We start from the raw sequence: 17,578 nt of genomic DNA on the forward strand, positions 1-17,578 counted from the left end.
ATCCTGGGTAGCAGATGCCATTTTTCAAAGATAGTTGAAAGAATCCCCCATCCCACAGGCTCTTCCATCACTGTGACATGGCCTTCTTCCACCAAGGGTGGGTCTGTGCTACCTCCCACATATGTCACTAGGGTGGCAAAGATGCCAGGTCACAAAAATGCCAAGCTAGGTCACAAGCACACCATGCACTTCCATCCTGTTCCCTGAGGTACATGATCTTGGAACATGCCGCCATGTTGTGAGGAAGCCCAACAGCCCTCATGTCTACAGTGTTCAGGAATCAGAGCAAGAGAGAGCATGGAAGGGAGGGAGTGAAGAGGGGAGGGGAGAGGGAGGAAAATGGGAAGAAGGGAGGGAGAGAGGGAGGGAAGAAATCCTGTTTGGGTCTTTGATGAGGGAAGACCTTGCATCCACTACTCAGCAGCTTCCATGTGATTTTCCTACCAAATCCTGGAGGGTTTCAAGGGTGCAAACTGACCTTTGCATTCCACTCCTGGGCCCCTGAATTGGTTTTGTCCATTGCTGGACAGGAAGCCTTGTTTGCAAGTGCAGTAGTAACTCCCCACAGTATTGGTGCAGGTTGCATAAGCTGGGCACGTGGTGGTGTCTGCACACTCATTCACATCTAGGCAGCATGGAAAGAAGAGTTTGGACAAGATAAGAGTGCAGAGTGGAGCCTCCAGGGACCTCAGCACTAAAAGGGGCAGTGACCATTGTGAGTTCAGTGTGCTCCAAAGAGGTACACGAAGCCCTGAACCCTGGTGCCTGAGAATGTGATCTTATTTAAATGGAACCTTTGTGGGTGCAACTGAAATGTAAATGAAGAATGCAGTCATAGGGAATAGGGCAGACCCTAAATCCAGTGTAAGTGGTGCCTTGTAAGGAGAGAAGAGACTCCAAGACAGGCTCAGGGAGAATGTGGGACTGCCAGTGAGGAGACCCCTACTGAATCAGATAGACCAATGATATAACCAGGCCCTCTGTACCTTCACAGGTGGAGCCATTGGAGAAGAATCCAGCTTGGCAGCTGCAACGGTAGCTCCCCACAGAGTTGACACAGTTGGAATGCTCAGGGCAGATCCCACTGGTGAGGCACTCGTCAATGTCTGCAAGGAAGAGAGGACAGTCCGTGAACCAGAGAGTCCAAGGATGCACATACTCATCCCAGTGGTAGATGTCCACCAAGGCCCATGGCAGAGGGCCCGAAGGAGTTATCTCTGCAAGAGAAGGTGCCTGGCCTTCCCGGGATCCAGTCTCCAGTGGGAGAAGAGAAGCCAGGAAGGCAGCTGCACCTGTACCTCCCAAACATGTTCTTGCAGACTGAGTGAGGACCACAGCGTGGGGGGCTTTCAGTACATTCATCAACATCTGGACAGAAAAAGAACCAGCATGACAAATTTGCCCCATCCTGGGTAGCAGATGCCATTTTTCACTATGGTTGAAAGAATCCCCCATCCCACAGGTTCCTCCATCATTGTGACATGGCCTTCTTCCACCAAGGGTGGGTCTGTGCTACCTCCCACATATGTCACTAGGGTGGCAAACATGCCAGGTCACAAAAATGCCAAGCTAGGTCACAAGCACACCATGCACTTCCACCCTGTTCCCTGAGGTACATGATCTTGGAACATGCCGCCATGTTGTGAGGAAGCCCAACAGCCCTCATGTCTACAGTGTTCAGGAATCAGAGTAAGAGAGAGCATGGAAGGGAGGGAGTGAAGAGGGGAGGGGAGAGGGAGGAAAATAGGAAGAAGGGAGGGAGAGAAGGAGGGAAGAAATCCTGTTTGGGTCTTTGATGAGGGAAGACCTTGCATCCACTACTCAGCAGCTTCCATGTGATTTTCCTACCAAATCCTGGAGGGTTTCAGGGGTACAAACTGACCTTTGCATTCCACTCCTGAGCCCCTGAATTGGTTTTGTCCATTGCTGGACAGGAAGCCTTGTTTGCAAGTGCAGTAGTAACTCCCCACAGTATTGGTGCAGGTTGCATAAGCTGGGCACGTGGTGGTGTCCGCACACTCATTCACATCTAGGCAGCATGGAAAGAAGAGTTTGGGCAAGATAAGAGTGAGAGTGGAGCCTCCAGGGACCTCAGCACTAAAAGAGGGCAGTGACCATTGTGAGTTCAGTGTGCTCCAAAGAGGTACACGAAGCCCTGAACCCTGGTGCCTGTGAATGTGATCTTATTTAAATGGAACCTTTGTGGGTGCAACTGAAATGTAAATGAAGAATGCAGTCATAGGGAATAGGGCAGACCCTAAATCCAGTGTAAGTGGTGCCTTGTAAGGAGGGAAGAGACTCCAAGACAGGCTCAGGGAGAATGTGGGACTGCCAGTGAGGAGACCCCTACTGAATCAGATAGACCAATGATATAACCAGGCCCTCTGTACCTTCACAGGTGGAGCCATTGGAGAAGAATCCAGCTTGGCAGCTGCAACGGTAGCTCCCCACAGAGTTGACACAGGTGGAATGCTCAGGGCAGATCCCACTGGTGAGGCACTCGTCAATGTCTGCAAGGAAGAGAGGACAGTCCATGAACCAGAGAGTCCAAGGATGCACATACTCAACCCAGTGGTAGATGCCCACCAAGGCCCATGGCAGAGGCCCCAAAGGAGTTACCTCTGCAAGAGAAGGTGCCTGGCCTTCCCAGGACCCAGTCTCCAGTGGGAGAAGAGAAGCCAGGAAGGCAGCTGCACCTGTACCTCCCAAACATGTTCTTGCAGACTGAGTGAGGACCACAGCGTGGGGGGCTTTCAGTACATTCATCAACATCTGGACAGAAAAAGAACCAGCGTGACAAATTTGCCCCATCCTGGGTAGCAGATGCCATTTTTCACTACGGTTGAAAGAATCCCCCATCCCACAGGTTCCTCCATCATTGTGACATGGCCTTCTTCCACCAGGGGTGGGTCTGTGCTACCTCCCACATATGTCACTAGGGTGGCAAACATGCCAGGTCACAAAAATGCCAAGCTAGGTCACAAGCACACCATGCACTTCCACCCTGTTCCCTGAGGTACATGATCTTGGAACATGCCGCCATGTTGTGAGGAAGCCCAACAGCCCTCATGTCTACAGTGTTCAGGAATCAGAGCAAGAGAGAGCATGGAAGGGAGGGAGTGAAGAGGGGAGGGGAGAGGGAGGAAAATGGGAAGAAGGGAGGGAGAGAGGGAGGGAAGAAATCCTGTTTGGGTCTTTGATGAGGGAAGACCTTGCATCCACTACTCAGCAGCTTCCATGTGATTTTCCTACCAAATCCTGGAGGGTTTCAGGGGTACAAACTGACCTTTGCATTCCACTCCTGGGCCCCTGAATTGGTTTTGTCCATTGCTGGACAGGAAGCCTTGTTTGCAAGTGCAGTAGTAACTCCCCACAGTATTGGTGCAGGTTGCATAAGCTGGGCACGTGGTGGTGTCCGCACACTCATTCACATCTAGGCAGCATGGAAAGAAGAGTTTGGACAAGATAAGAGTGCAGAGTGGAGCCTCCAGGGACCTCAGCACTAAAAGGGGCAGTGACCATTGTGAGTTCAGTGTGCTCCAAAGAGGTACACGAAGCCCTGAACCCTGGTGCCTGTGAATGTGATCTTATTTAAATGGGACATTTGTGGGTGCAACTGAAATGTAAATGAAGAATGCAATCATAGGGAATAGGGCAGACCCTAAATCCAGTGTAAGTGGTGCGTTGTAAGGAGGGAAGAGACTCCAAGACAGGCTCAGGGAGAATGTGGGACTGCCAGTGAGGAGACCTCTACTGAATCAGATAGACCAATGATATAACCAGGCCCTCTGTACCTTCACAGGTGGAGCCATTGGAGAAGAATCCAGCTTGGCAGCTGCAACGGTAGCTCCCCACAGAGTTGACACAGGTGGAATGCTCAGGGCAGATCCCACTGGTGAAGCACTCGTCAATGTCTGCAAGGAAGAGAGGACAGTCCGTGAACCAGAGAGTCCAAGGATGCACATACTCATCCCAGTGGTAGATGCCCACCAAGGCCCATGGCAGAGGGCCCGATGGAGTTACCTCTGCAAGAGAAGGTGCCTGGCCTTCCCGGGATCCAGTCTCCAGTGGGAGAAGAGAAGCCAGGAAGGCAGCTGCACCTGTATCTCCCAAGCACATTCTTGCAGACTGAGTGAGGACCACAGCGTGGGGGACTTTCAGTACATTCATCAACATCTGGACAGAAAAAGAACCAGCGTGACAAATTTGCCCCATCCTGGGTAGCAGGTGCCATTTTTCAAATATGGTTGAAAGAATCCCCCAACCCACAGGCTCCTCCATCATTGTGACGTGGCCTTCTTCCACCAAGGGTGGGTCTGTGCTACCTCCCACATATGTCACTAGGGTGGCAAAGATGCCAGGTCACAAAAATACCAAGCTAGGTCACAAGCACACCATGCACTTCCACCCTGTTCCCTGAGGTACATGGTCTTGGGAACATGCCGCCATGTTGTGAGGAAGCCCAACAGCCCTCATGTCTACAGTGTTCAGGAATCAGAGCAAGAGAGAGCATGGAAGGGAGGGAGTGAAGAGGGGAGGGGAGAGGGAGGAAAATGGGAAGAAGGGAGGGAGAGAGGGAGGGAAGAAATCCTATTTGGGTCTTGATGAGGGAAGACCTTGCATCCACTACTCAGCAGCTTCCATGTGATTTTCCTACCAAATGTTGGAGGGTTTCAGGGGTACAAACTGACCTTTGCATTCCACTCCTGGGCCCCTGAATTGGTTTTGTCCATTGCTGGACAGGAAGCCTTGTTTGCAAGTGCAGTAGTAACTCCCCACAGTATTGGTGCAGGTTGCATAAGCTGGGCACGTGGTGGTGTCTGCACACTCATTCACATCTAGGCAGCATGGAAAGAAGAGTTTGGACAAGATAAGAGTGCAGAGTGGAGCCTCCAGGGACCTCAGCACTAAAAGGGGCAGTGACCATTGTGAGTTCAGTGTGCTCCAAAGAGGGTACACGAAGCCCTGAACCCTGGTGCCTGTGAATGTGGTCTTATTTAAATGGGACATTTGTGGGTGCAACTGAAATGTAAATGAAGAATGCAGTCGTAGGAGTAGGTAAGTCCAGTGTAAGTGGTGCCTTGTAAGGAGGGAAGAGACTCCAAGACAGGCTCAGGGAGAATGTGTTGGACAATGGAGGCAGATTGGGGCAATGTGTCTACAAGCCAAGGAGCACCAAGGACTCCCAGCAACCTCAGAAACTAAGACAAAGGTGCAGCGCAGATTTCACCACACAGAGAAGGGGTCCTCTCACTCCTGGGCTTCAGTCTCAGCCCCCAGGACTGTGAGAGAGTGAATTGTGGTTGTTTAAGCCATCCGGGTTGTGCTTGTTTGTACCTTGAAGGCCTGAGGCCCTTGCTACTCAATGTGTGGTCCATGGGACGGCAGCATGAGCCTCATCTTGGAATTCAGTGGAATTGCTAAGACCTCAAGCCCCGCGCCAGGTCTACCAAGTCAGAATCTGCATTTGAACAAGAGCCCTGAGGAGTCTGTGAGCCCTGATCTGGACTTGGCTACTCCAAGGGTGTCCACAGACCAGCAGCATCTCCTGCACCTTGAACTCACAGGACATCTTAGAATATCAGATGCTAACTCAGCCGATTTGGAGAAGGAGACCTGAGACTCTGCATTATACCAAGCTCCTGGAGGATGCCCATGTTGTTGGCCACGAGCCGTGCTGTGTACACCCAAGCACTGCACAGAGAGGATGCATGGACAGGGAGGCTTTGGAGAGAGGTGGGGCTTGGCTCAAGTTCCAATAGGAAGCTCAGGGCAGAGGATGCCAGCCATTCTCCTGGACCCTTGGCACCCTCATCCGCCTGAAGACGGCACTGTTCTCTTCCCTGGCAGCGAGGGGTGGCCCCGGAGCTGTGCTCTGGCTGGTAGGAGCAGCAGCAGTGACTGGCCGCACATGGGAGGATGAGAGGATCTACCCTCAGCAGGGAGGTAGCAACGCTAGGGACAGAGGCAGCAGGACGGGTGGCCCCCGGAAGCTGGGACGTGCTCCCAGGCAGGGCTGCCTGCCACCCTGTTCCATCTCCAATAGAGATGCCCAACAGAGGCTCAATAAAAGTGTGGCCTGAGTGAAAGTCTCTGCAAGTGTAGAGCTTTCGTCCAGGTGGGAGGGAGGCAGGGGGACATCAACAGGAAATGACAACTGTCACAGCGTATCACCTGATGACTGAAGATAGAGAAAAATTAAAGGAAAGATGCAGATGGTGAGAATGGGTGGGAGGAGGTACAATTTTAAACAGGGAAGCCCAAACAGCTTGACCCAGAGGGTGAAGTCCCAGCAAAAAACTGAAGACATGAACTACCAAGCTATTCAAGGCAAAAGGAACAGTGGTCTGCAAAGGCCCTGGGGCAGACCACTCCTGTGATTGCATAGAAAAATCAAAAGGCCAGTGGGAAGAGGAGCAGAGAGTTAGGAGAGTGGGAGGAGGTGAGGAGAGTGGGAGGGGGTGAGGAGAGTGGGAGGAGGTGAGGACAGTGAGGAGACACAGTAAGACTTTGACTCCTGGTCAAGAGAGCCGTGGGAGGGTGCAAGCAGAGGAGGATCACAGCCTGTCCTAGGTTTTAACATGATCCTTCCAGACACTGGTTGGAAGATGAACCAGAGGGACAGAAGCCAAGTGACTGGGGAGGAGGTGACCGTCCTTGTCCTGGCGGACGATGTTGGTGGCTGCATCCCGGGAGGGAGCAGCGAGAAGCAGGGCATCCTGGATGCAGTTTTCCGGGGATGTCAAGGAGGTTTGTCAGTGGCGTGGAGATGGGTGAGACGCCCACGAGGTGCCAGCCTCCGCTCGGGCTAAGAGAACTCTCCGAGGACCCCTAAACCTGAGGTGCAGGCTCTCTTTGCCGTGACACTGCCCTCCTGGATTGTCACGCCATCTCCAGAGCCCACACCCCCCTGCTCTGCTCATGTCCTCTGGGCAGGAGGCCTCAGATGGTATCTCTCTTCTCCTTTCCAACTTCCTCTTCTCTCTGCAGACTTGGGGCCAGTTCCCGCTGATGCGCTCTGGAGTCTGAGCAGCGGGGCACCTGCCGACCTTCCCTGCTCATCCGCCACCGCCTCCCCACCGAGTCCCCCAAACTCCCGCCAGCTCGGACCTCTGCCCTCGCTGTCCCCGCTACCAGGAGGCCCTGCCCACTCCACCCTGTGGCCTGGGCAGCTCCGCTGCATCCACCCGGGTGACAGCCAAAGCGTCCTCCCCCAGGAAAGCTTCCCAACCATCCAGTGGACCCCTTTAAAAAAAATCGTACAGAAACAGTGCACATTTAAAACAATGAAGCATAAATAACTTTGATTAGAAAAATAAGTTTGGATAAGTCTAAAGTTCATCATAATAAAGAAGAACAGTAGCTCTTGGATCAAATGCACGTTTCAGAGAGCCAAGGGACAAAGGCACAAATCAGGAGACTGTTTAAGTTACCCAACTTTTCTCTGCACCTTAGTTTACTGTAAGATGTGTGTTCTCCATTCCTACCAGGTCAAAGAGAGCATAGGATTTTTACTGTTAAAAACATAGTAAATTTCCTGATCCCTGCCCTGTTTGGGTTCGATCTTACCACCCACGCCCACCACACACCACCGTTTTACCTTAAAGACCCTAAAGAAAATTTTAACTCATTTTCTCTTTCTTCCATAAAATGCAAGGCCACAGAGGGCACAGAGGGCACAGCGGGCACAGAGGGCACAGAGGGTGCGGGGAGTCGGCCTGACACAAAACCCTGCCCTTCAGCCGGACACCCAGGAGCCACCCAGCAAAGCTCTGAAGTGAATCCATCCAAAGCTCTCCCAGCCCCATGTAGGTCACATCTGTGCACACGCACACATGCACTCGCACGCGCACACATACATACACACCACTTTGAGGCACCGGCCACAATGAGGCCCACAGGGACCCGGGTTTCCAGTCCTGGGACCCCGACCGCCTTCCTGCTGCTGGGAGAGAACTCCCCACTCTTCGTCGAGACCCGCGGTGCAGCGCCCACTCCGGCGGCCTTTGAAAGGCCCAGGAGACCAACAGCACCCGGAGGGGCCAGGGTCTGCTCAGAGCTAAGACTTGGCAAGGTGGGCTGCTGAGGGTCCCAGGCACTGTCCTCCATGGAAGGGGCAGCGTGGACCCTCTTCCCAGAGCCGCCGAGGTGCCTTAACAGGGGTCCGCCTCAAGTGAGGGTGCAGAGCCCGGCAGGCGACCTCCCAGGACCCCCAGGAACCCCGAGCGGCAGCCCCAGGGCACAGAGCCTTGTCCACCCTCCGAGCACCCGCCACTCTCTGAGCAGTCGGCCACGCGCTCAGACTCCATGAGCCAGGGACAGCCCTGTGTCAGCTGGCCGGGCCAGGGTGCCAGACACCTGGCCAACAGCATCCCCCCGGGCGGGCTGCCAGGGTTCCTTGGGATGAGGCCAGACTCTCGGAGCCAGCAAACAGGAAAAACAGGCCTCCCTGCTCCGCCTGAGGCCACGGAGACTTTTCCGGAGGACAAGGACTGTGGGGTCATTTTGAGGCTACACAGCTCTTTTCTGGTCCCCACTCTGGAGCTGAAGAGCCAGTGAGGGCAGCCCTCGCTCACACTTCCTGGTGCATCAGGCACTGTTCTAGACGCTGCTGACAGCTGTGAAGCCAGAGAGGCAGACCCACCTCACAGGGAGCCCGTGTGGCCGGAGCAGAGGGGAGGGGAGGGGGGAGGAGGGAGAGGAGGAGGGGTGGGAAGAGGAGGAGAAGAGGAGGAGGGGTGGGAGGAGGAAGAGAGGAGGAGGAGGGAGAGGAGAAGGGTAGGAGGAGGAGAAGAAGAGGAGGAGGAAGAGGAGAAGGAGGGAGAGGAGGAGGAGGGAGAGAAGGAGGGGTGGAAGGAGGAGGAGGGAGAGGAGGAGGAGGGGAGGAGGAGGGAGAGGAGGAGGGGTGGGAGGAGGAGGAGGAGAGGAGGAGGAGAAGAGGAGGAGGGAGAGGAGGAGGGTGGGAGGAGGAGAGAGAGGAGGAGGGTGGGAGGAGGAGGAGAGGAGGAGGAGGAGAAGAGGAGGAGGGAGAGGAGGAGGGGTGGGAGGAGGAGAGAGAGGAGGAGGGTGGGAGGAGGAGGAGAGGAGGAGGAGGGAGAGGAGGAGGGTGGGAGGAGGAGGAGAGGAGGAGGAGGGAGAGGAGGAGGGGTGGGAGGAGGAGAGAGAGGAGGAGGGTGGGAGGAGGAGGAGAGGAGGAGGAAGGAGAGGAGGAGGGTGGGAGGAGGAGGAGAGGAGGAGGAGGGAGAGGAGGAGGGGTGGGAGGAGGAGGAGGAGGGAGAGGAGGAAGGGTGGGAGGAGGGGTGGGAGGAGGAGGGAGAGAAGGAGGAGGGAGAGGAAGAGAAGAGGGGGGAGGAGGTGGAGAGGAGGGAGAGGAAGAAGAGGAAGAGAGGATGGAGGAAGAGGGAGAGAGGAAACTTGAGGAGGTGGAGCCTGGAGGGAGGACTTTGGGTGTCTGGGCTGTGCCCTTGAAGGGGACTCTGAGACCCCAGCCTCTTCCTCTTTCTCTTTTCCTCCTTTGCTCCCAGCCGTGCGCTGAGCCACTTCTGGAGCCCTCCAGGAGTTGCCCAACCAGCCCAAAGCCAGGGCCAACCAATCGTGGGCTGAGAGCTCTAGCCAAAATAAGCCTTTCCCTTATCAGTTGACTGTCCCGGGTGCTCATCTCAGTGGAAGTGGAGGAACAGCCGAACAGTCACGCAGACCTCTGAATTACAGGCCGCGGTAGTCTAGAAAGCAAAGAACTGCGGCGAAAAAGGAAAAGAAGTCTTAGGTCCTATGAATATTTCAAGAGCCAGGACTGGAGGACTGAGAGTCTTCAGGACGCTGTGGTCTAGGAAGTACCTACGGGAGGAGCAGCTTCACGCCCCCCCCCCCCATAGGAAACTCATTACCTGTGCTGAGACACTGAGAGGTAATGTGACTTTCCTGAGGTCACACAGCAATTTCAGGACACAAAAGAAAGAACCTGGAGCCCAGATCTGGATATCTGCATATTAGCCCTCCTTAGGCCCCCGATTCACTTCCAAAAAGGGTCCAGATGAGGCTCAGCCCCTGGGGACAAAAAGATCTCTCCAGTCACATGGGTGAGCCGGTTCCCTCCAGCCCACGTACCACTTTTCTGCTCCAATGTGGTCTTTTGCTCCACTGTGGTCATGTCCCAGCCGTGGGTGACACAGTGCCCTGTGGAGAGGGGAAAGAAAAGCACCATGAACCCCCAAACCTGCAGAGTTGCCCCAGGGCTGGACTCCCAGAAGCAGGGTCAGCCGACAGATGAGAGCCCGGCTGAGGACAGGCACCCTCCACGCCCCTCAGGGCGCCTCTCCTCACAGCGCCTGGCCTCTGCCTTCTTGTTTGGGTTTTCTCAGCTTTATTTGGCTTTAATTGACACACAGTAGAGCGTATCTGTGGGCCGCTGCGTGCGTGTGATGCACGTGCACACTGCGTAGTTGCCTCTGCCGAGACATTTCAAATGCTCTTCTTTAGTTGTTTTGAAATATAAAAAATAACCCAACAGGCCGGCATTTGGTTATTGGTGGATGCTGGGTCGACTTGGGGATCTCCTCTACCAGGGAGCTTTGTCCTGGTGACGGGACTTGCTGTCCTTTCACTCCCGGTCACAGCGCTCCCTGAAGCGTTGCTGGAGGGTGTGGTGATGAATCCCCTCGGCCTTCACTTGTTGGAGGGATTTATTTCTCTTTCACTTCTGCTTTGCTGAGCTGGGTTCTCTGAGCTGATGGCTTTTTCCTTTCAGAGATTAGAATATATCCTCCCTGCTCCCCCAGCCTAAAGCATTTCTGCCGAGCCACCTGCTGAGGGTCCAACAGGGATTCTCTGGCAGAAGACTTCAGGCTTCCCTCGTCTGCCTTTAGAACTCTCTCCGGCTGTGACTGCTGCCTCGGGAAAGACCTCTGTAGGCTGAGTCCATCTGGGGACCTTTGAGCTCCGTAGACCTGCATGTCCATACATTTCCCAAGAGCTGGGACTTTTCCGCTATTATTTCTTTAAATGCATTTTCTGTGACTTTTCCCACCATTTTTCCTTCTGAGCCCCCCAAATACCAATGTCTGTTCACAGAATGATGTCCCATAAGATGCATAGCATTTTTTTTTGGTGGGGGCGGGGGTCTGACAGGTTCAAAAGACCTGTCTTCAAATTCAGAAATTTTTTTCTTGCTTGCACACTGGACCAGCCGTGGTGGGACCCCCTCCCCAGCTCAGCTGCACCATCTCCACAAACACCCACCACTGTCGCCGTCTGTCCCTGCTGGCGACCTAATGCTGAGTTCACAAAATCTGGCTCTTCCAATAGCTCAAGAAAACGACAAAGAAAGCGCCCAACTACACAGAATTACCCTTTCAATAAATCCACGACCTTAAGGGCCCTTGGAAAGAGAGAGAGCCATTGGGATTCCTTCTTCTTATGTAGGGAACACACGAGGGGAGGGTCCAAGGAACATTCTATCCCCAAAAGGGCAAAGGGGTAGGATTGCAAAGGAACAGGGGAGTGTAGCTCAACCCCTCTGGGTGCTGCCTACTCCTAGGACCACACCTTGTTTCCCGAGCGAGGGAAGAGCCCGAGTCAGGAGTCATGGCACTACTGGGCCAGACCACAGAGGTCTTCCAGATCCCTGGGGTCATCAGGACTTAGAGGTGCGTGCCTTTGGAGGTGCCCCACACTCCATCTTGGCCTCTGAGGCTCTCAGGTGCCACTGACACTGACCACAGCTGAAGAACCTAATGGACACTATACCACTTCTCCCACCCGACCCAAAGCCAAAGAACGCTCCCCAGCCGACACCATAGGGCCATCTAAAGGGGAAAGGCCACTAGCCTGGCCTTAGTCCACAACGTGAGAAGAAGGACTGCTTCCTGAGGTGCACAGACATCAACCAAGGGACACAGGAAACATGAAAGAGGGTGGAGTCCTGACACCTCCCGAGGAGCACAGCATTCCTAAGTAGCAGGCCCCAAAGAAAGGCCTGAAAATCAGTTCCATCTCCAGGGAACTGAGGGAGACGCGACTTTTTTTCTGTCTTCACTTCTGTTTAATTATAAAGGTAGTCCAGCAGGTTTTCAGAAACTTACACAAAACATTCACTCCCAGAAGGGGTGACGTCAGCCAGGTGTGGTGGGGACACTATCATCCCAGAGACCTGGGAGGCTGTGGCTGAAGGATCACAAGCTTGAGGCCAGTCTCAGCAACTTAGTGAGGCCCTAGGCAGCTTAGCCAGACCCTGTCTCAAAATCTCAAAACAAAAGAAGAGCTGGGGATGTGGCTCCGTGGCTCAATCCCCAGTACCAAACTAAGAGGGGGTAATACCTCCTCCATGAGGGATCAAAGTCATTTCTCAAGAACATATTTTTTTTAAAAAACCTTACTCTTTCATGTTAGATACAAATATACATGTAGACAAACAGAGACCACATATAGTCTATCTGTGCTATTAAATTTTCCTGGGAGGATAGCATAATTAACTTTAAAAGGCATTCAGAAGGCAATGTGGCTATGCAGCACCTAGATAGTGCACCACCACCATCTTCATCACCAACACCACCATCTCCATCACCAACACCATCTCCAGCACCAACAACATCTCCATCACCAATACCATCTCCATCATCAATACCATCTCCATCATCAATACCATCTCCATCACCAACACCACCATCTCCATCACCAACAACATCTCCATCACCAACACCACCATCTCCATCATCAATACCATCTCCATCACCAATACCATCTCCATCACCAATACCATCTCCATCATCAATACCATCTCCATTATCAATACCATCTCCATCACCAATACCATCTCCATCATCAATACCATCTCCATCACCAACACCACCATCTCCATCACCAATACCATCTCCATCACCAATACCATCTCCATCACCAATACCATCTACATCACCACCATCTCCATCACCATCACCATCTCCAACCCATCACCATCCCATCACGACACCATCATCATCATCACTGCCACCATCTCCATCACCAACACCATGATCTCTATCACCACCACCACCGTCTCCATCCTCAAAACCATCTCCATCACCAAGACCACCATCTCCACCACCACAACCATCCCCACCACCATCTGCACCACCACTGACATTTTCATCATTATCACCACCACCATCATCACCGTTGCCATCATCAGCTTCACGAGCATTACCATCACCACCATCATCAACATCAAAATGTCCTGATGCTGGGTCTGTACTAATGAACTTCAGAATAAGGGGTGCTGATGGCAGATACTGGTACCGACTCCCCAGATGGACAGCCCTGCTTTCCCACATTTGAGTTCTGCAAGCCACTTGCTCCTTCTGAAGAAGCCTTCCAGTTGTCAAGCCCCACCGTCCCCAACTCCCAACATTCCCGTCCACTGTCCTAATGCAAATTCTCTTGCTGGTTAATCATCTTGGAGGCCACAGAGCATAGTGTTTAGACCTGCAGACACTGGCGGCCCAGGGCTTGGGTTTTAGATTTTGGTCCCCGATGGCTAACTGTGTGGCCTTGGGAAGGTCATTTAATCTGTCCCTGCCTCGGTTTCCTCCTCTATAAAGCAGGAGAACAGATCCACTGGGCACCAGCAGAGGACACCCACTCTGCTATTCCAAAAAGGTCCTCCATTCTTCAATGTGAACCCATGGAAAAATCTGGCAAGTCCTACAAAGAGAAACAGCCACAGCGAAGACGAGCGAGAGCAAGACAGACTGACGCCTGAAGACAGAGAAGCAAGAGCCGGCCGGGAGGGGAGGGGTGACACGTTTCCTGCCTCAGCACAAATGTCAGTCCTGGGAAAGATCCTTCCTGAATCCCTCAAAGTCCCATTCTGGTGACAGCTGCTCTCCTGGAGCTTACCACCACCTGGAATGCTTTCACTCACAGACTCTTGGTGGCAAATCTGGCTCCAGATGGCCTGCCCTGGCGTCCTCGCAAGCCCCTGTCTTGGGCAGGTTATCCCCACTCCTTCGCCCAGGGGGGGGCTGACAGGGTGGCCCAGCAACGTGGGGGTCTTGTGGAGACTGCGTCCTGTGTTTGTGGAACCTGGAATCCCTGCTGTCACTCTTGGTGACTCTTCCGTCCATCCCCCAGCAGTGCTTCAGATGTGGGAGCACAGGTCTGCTGCTGCGTGCCTGGTGCCCACAGCAGCACCGGGCTGCAGAGGAGTTGCTCGGGAAACTCATGTCACACAAGCAACCCTGAGGACGGAACTCCCTGGGTCCGGGCTTTTTTGTCAAAGGTCCCCAGGAAGGTGTTTGCAGCATTCCATCCTGGAATCGCCTGGCTCTGCCGGGCCCACCGGGGCCCTCCCGTTTCCCGGTGACCATTCCCAGCCTCACCTCCACCACCTCTCCCCCAGGGATCCCACGCTCACCCCAGAAGAGGAGCACCCCGACTCTCCACATGGTGCTGCTGCTCTGCCCGTCGAGGAGGGAGCCCTTGGTTAGCTCTTCTGGGGGAAACGAGGAGGGCAGGCCCTGGTTGCCCAACCCTGCCCCAGCTTCACCGCCTTTCTGCTGAGTTGCTGCCAGCAAGAGGCTGATTTCCCCTTGAACTCAGGAGGATGTGCTCCCCCCCTTCTCCTTTGTCTCTCCCTCCCCCACTTCCTCTCCTTCCCTTTCCCTTTCTCTTTCTTCCCATCAACGTCTCTCTCCCCTCCCTCAGCACCTCCTTCCACGGCACCCAGGACAGAAGCACCCACCTCCTGCCCCGGGGAAGCAAACCCCAGAGTCAGGCTCCGTTCATTCCCAGCCTTGGCCACAGCGCAGTCCTGGAATCGAGGCACGGGGCATCACGTCCACCTGGTACAGGGGCATCCCCCTCCACCACAGGGAACCGAGGCTGCAGAGGAGACGCCACTTCTCCACCCAGACCCAAGATTTGAACCCAGGACCCGCAGACTCCAGAGTCTAGAGCTTTGGCCATTCCTTCTTTTGTCCGCTCCCCAGGCCCTGGTCACCGTGTAGTGACAGCCCCACACCATTCCCACCCCCCAATCCCAACACACGGGCCATCTTGTAAATAGGGGGCTGGTTGTATATGGTCAGGGACCCCAGATTCAGGCCTTGAGAAAGGGGTTATAGAGAAAGCAGAGAGGAGACCCCCAAAATGCCAACTGGAGAGCCGGGAGTGAGACAGGAGGGAAAAGAGGGGGGGGGTGTCATCAGATGTGTCACCGCCACCCAGCCACCCAGCCGGGCTTCGAGAGGCAGCACCAACCACGGTGCCCTCATGGGGGCGGCTGGGTGTGGCCCAGTGGTAAAGCACTGGCCTGGCATGCAAGGGCCCTGGGTGTGGCCCCCAGCACGCAAAGGAGAGAGGAGAGAGAGAGAGAGAGAGAGAGAGAGAGAGAGAGAGAGAGAGAGAGAGAGAGAGAGGAGGAGAGGGAAGAAGCTGGGGGCCACACACTGCTGCCGCTGGGCTGAGGCTGGCTCCCAGCAGGCAGCAGCTCGCGCCACCTGGCCCCCGGGCAGCCATCGGGCTAGGAATGACATGGCGTGACTGTGAGATGTCCCGCGAGAGGGGACTGAGCTCTCCAGGGTCCTGGGGGGCTCAGCATCTGCTGCGAGCTACAGAAGAGGTGGGAGACCACGCAGAGCCCTGGGGAAGGAGACCCTGCTGGCTTCGTGGGCCGCCTCTTGCCCTGGGCACGGCAGTGATCTCAAAGCCACTCCTGTCTGTGCTCCAAGGCACCCGTCTGTCAGGCTGCCGCAAGAGCCAGCATCAAAATACAGACAACTCCACCGAGGAGGAGACAAAGCGCTGCGTAGTGGTTTGCAGACACTCTGGAGGATGAACTCAACGCCGGATCCACCCAGCAAAGTGCTGAACTCGTGGCCTGGCGGGCGGCCGTAGAGTACACTCAATAATCAGTGTGGCTCTGGTCCGAGGGCAGGCACGGGGCTCTCACTCCCGACACCTGGGAGAGGCAGGTTGTTCTCCACACTCGCTGGAGAGGAGCCAGAGGTGGGGAATCCAGTCTGACCCAGGCTGGGATCAAGGGCAGGACCTCCCAAAGGAGCTCATGTCTAAACCGAGGCCTGAGGAACGTACAGAAGTCAATCGAGCTCAGCAGGAAAGATGGTGCAGGGAGAAATACAAATGCACAAGAGCCGTGAAGGGAAGCTACCCCCTGAGAGGGGACTAGCACAGAGCTCCAGGGGTCCTTCTGTGCCACAAGAACTGCAGCCGTTAATTAAAGAGATAGTGGACGTGGGGCAATGGGGCTAAACAAGACAGACAGACACACATAGGGACAAAGGCCGGGGCAGGTGGTGGCCAAGACCCGTGGGGCTTTCCAGACTCCGAGTTAGCTCAGCCAGTTTATCATACAGGTTCATCATCAGAAGGGTCACTGTGGGAAAGCTTCAGCAAAGCAGGCGATCTGAAGGACGCGGGATGGTGAGACACTAGGGTCATCTTCTTTGGCTCAGAATTCACCATCCCTGGGAGAAGATGCTGAACTCCAGGCCCCGACTGGTCGAGCCACACTTTCCCAGGTTGCCACCCCTGGTCAGTGTTACCATAGCAACCGGGGCATCTTGACCTGCACCTTTGCACAGGCAGCTCCCAGCGCAAACGCAGCCACGGTGGTCAGAGAGGCCACGGTTTAGATCCCCACTCTCCACACTTCTGCTTCCTCTAGGCAGACCGCCTTCTCTGGATCAGCGGGTCCTCAGCCCTGGTCTATCTGGAATTTTCCCTTCCTTGAACGGAGATGAGAGATCTCTTTGTTGTTATTTCTTTTTTAACTGCCAATAAAAGTGGTATGTATTCGTGGTGAGCGACAGAGTGCTCCTAAACGTGCGTGCGTTTTGGAGTAGCTGCATTGAGCTAAGCAACGTGTCCACGGACTCTCTTGCATGCTATTTGTGGGGCTGAGCCGTCTTTGAGCGCACAACACATGGCTATCAAGTGCAGTCACCCTGTTGAACAACAGACCCGGGAGCTCATCCCTCCTGTCTAACTCACTCCTGCTGGCTTCGACCAACGTCACCCTGACGTCTGTTCCCCCGGCTCCGTGTCTTTTTAAGATGCTTCTGATGGTCTGAGGCTGAGCAAAGGGGAAGGTCCCAATGTGCACATAGTCACAAGGAGACTAAAGAAGAAGAGTCCCCCAGATAAGCATCATCTCAGCAGAAGCCACAGATGCATGAGGCTGCTCCCCCCACCTCCCCTCTCCCGCCATTATCAACCCCACTAGCTCCTCTTTGGGAAGTCTGCCAGGCACCGTGTGTGCTTCCTCCTACAGTCTGCTTAAAAGTCTCCAGGAGTGCAGACCTCAAGGCAGATAGATCAATGTGATGGTTTTAAACGTGTCCACAAATTCTTCAATACCTCTCCTTTCAAGCATTTGTACCAATCCTTTACTCGAGCTGACTCACCTCTAATGAACAGAAAAAGGAAGATGTGACACTGTGTGGCCACTGAGCCTAGGTGAAATCGGCCATGTGGCTTCCTCCTTGCGCCCTCCTTCCAGGAGGGAAAGCCAGGGCCATGTTGTAAGAACCGTCGAGCAGAGCTGTGGAGGGACCCAGGGGGCTTACTTCATTTTGTGTTGCTA

The 17,578-nt window shown here is 54.4% G+C and overlaps 1 protein-coding gene across 1 annotated transcript in view; it reads right to left on the reverse strand.

Annotated features, from left to right (window-relative positions):
- Adgre1 (adhesion G protein-coupled receptor E1) overlaps nt 1–5,657 on the reverse strand; it is a 30,887-nt gene extending 25,230 nt beyond the window's left edge. The window contains 10 exon segments of the mRNA XM_077796595.1: nt 479–625; nt 987–1,109; nt 1,219–1,368; nt 1,883–2,029; nt 2,391–2,510; nt 2,620–2,772; nt 3,795–3,914; nt 4,024–4,176; nt 4,692–4,838; nt 5,636–5,657. Coding sequence (XP_077652721.1) covers nt 479–625; nt 987–1,109; nt 1,219–1,368; nt 1,883–2,029; nt 2,391–2,510; nt 2,620–2,772; nt 3,795–3,914; nt 4,024–4,176; nt 4,692–4,838; nt 5,636–5,657 — 1,282 coding nt within the window.
- Between the last annotated feature and the right edge of the window lie 11,921 nt (nt 5,658–17,578).

Source organism: Urocitellus parryii, chromosome 3 (genome assembly GCF_045843805.1).
Source record: "Urocitellus parryii isolate mUroPar1 chromosome 3, mUroPar1.hap1, whole genome shotgun sequence".
Taxonomy (NCBI): domain Eukaryota; kingdom Metazoa; phylum Chordata; class Mammalia; order Rodentia; family Sciuridae; genus Urocitellus; species Urocitellus parryii.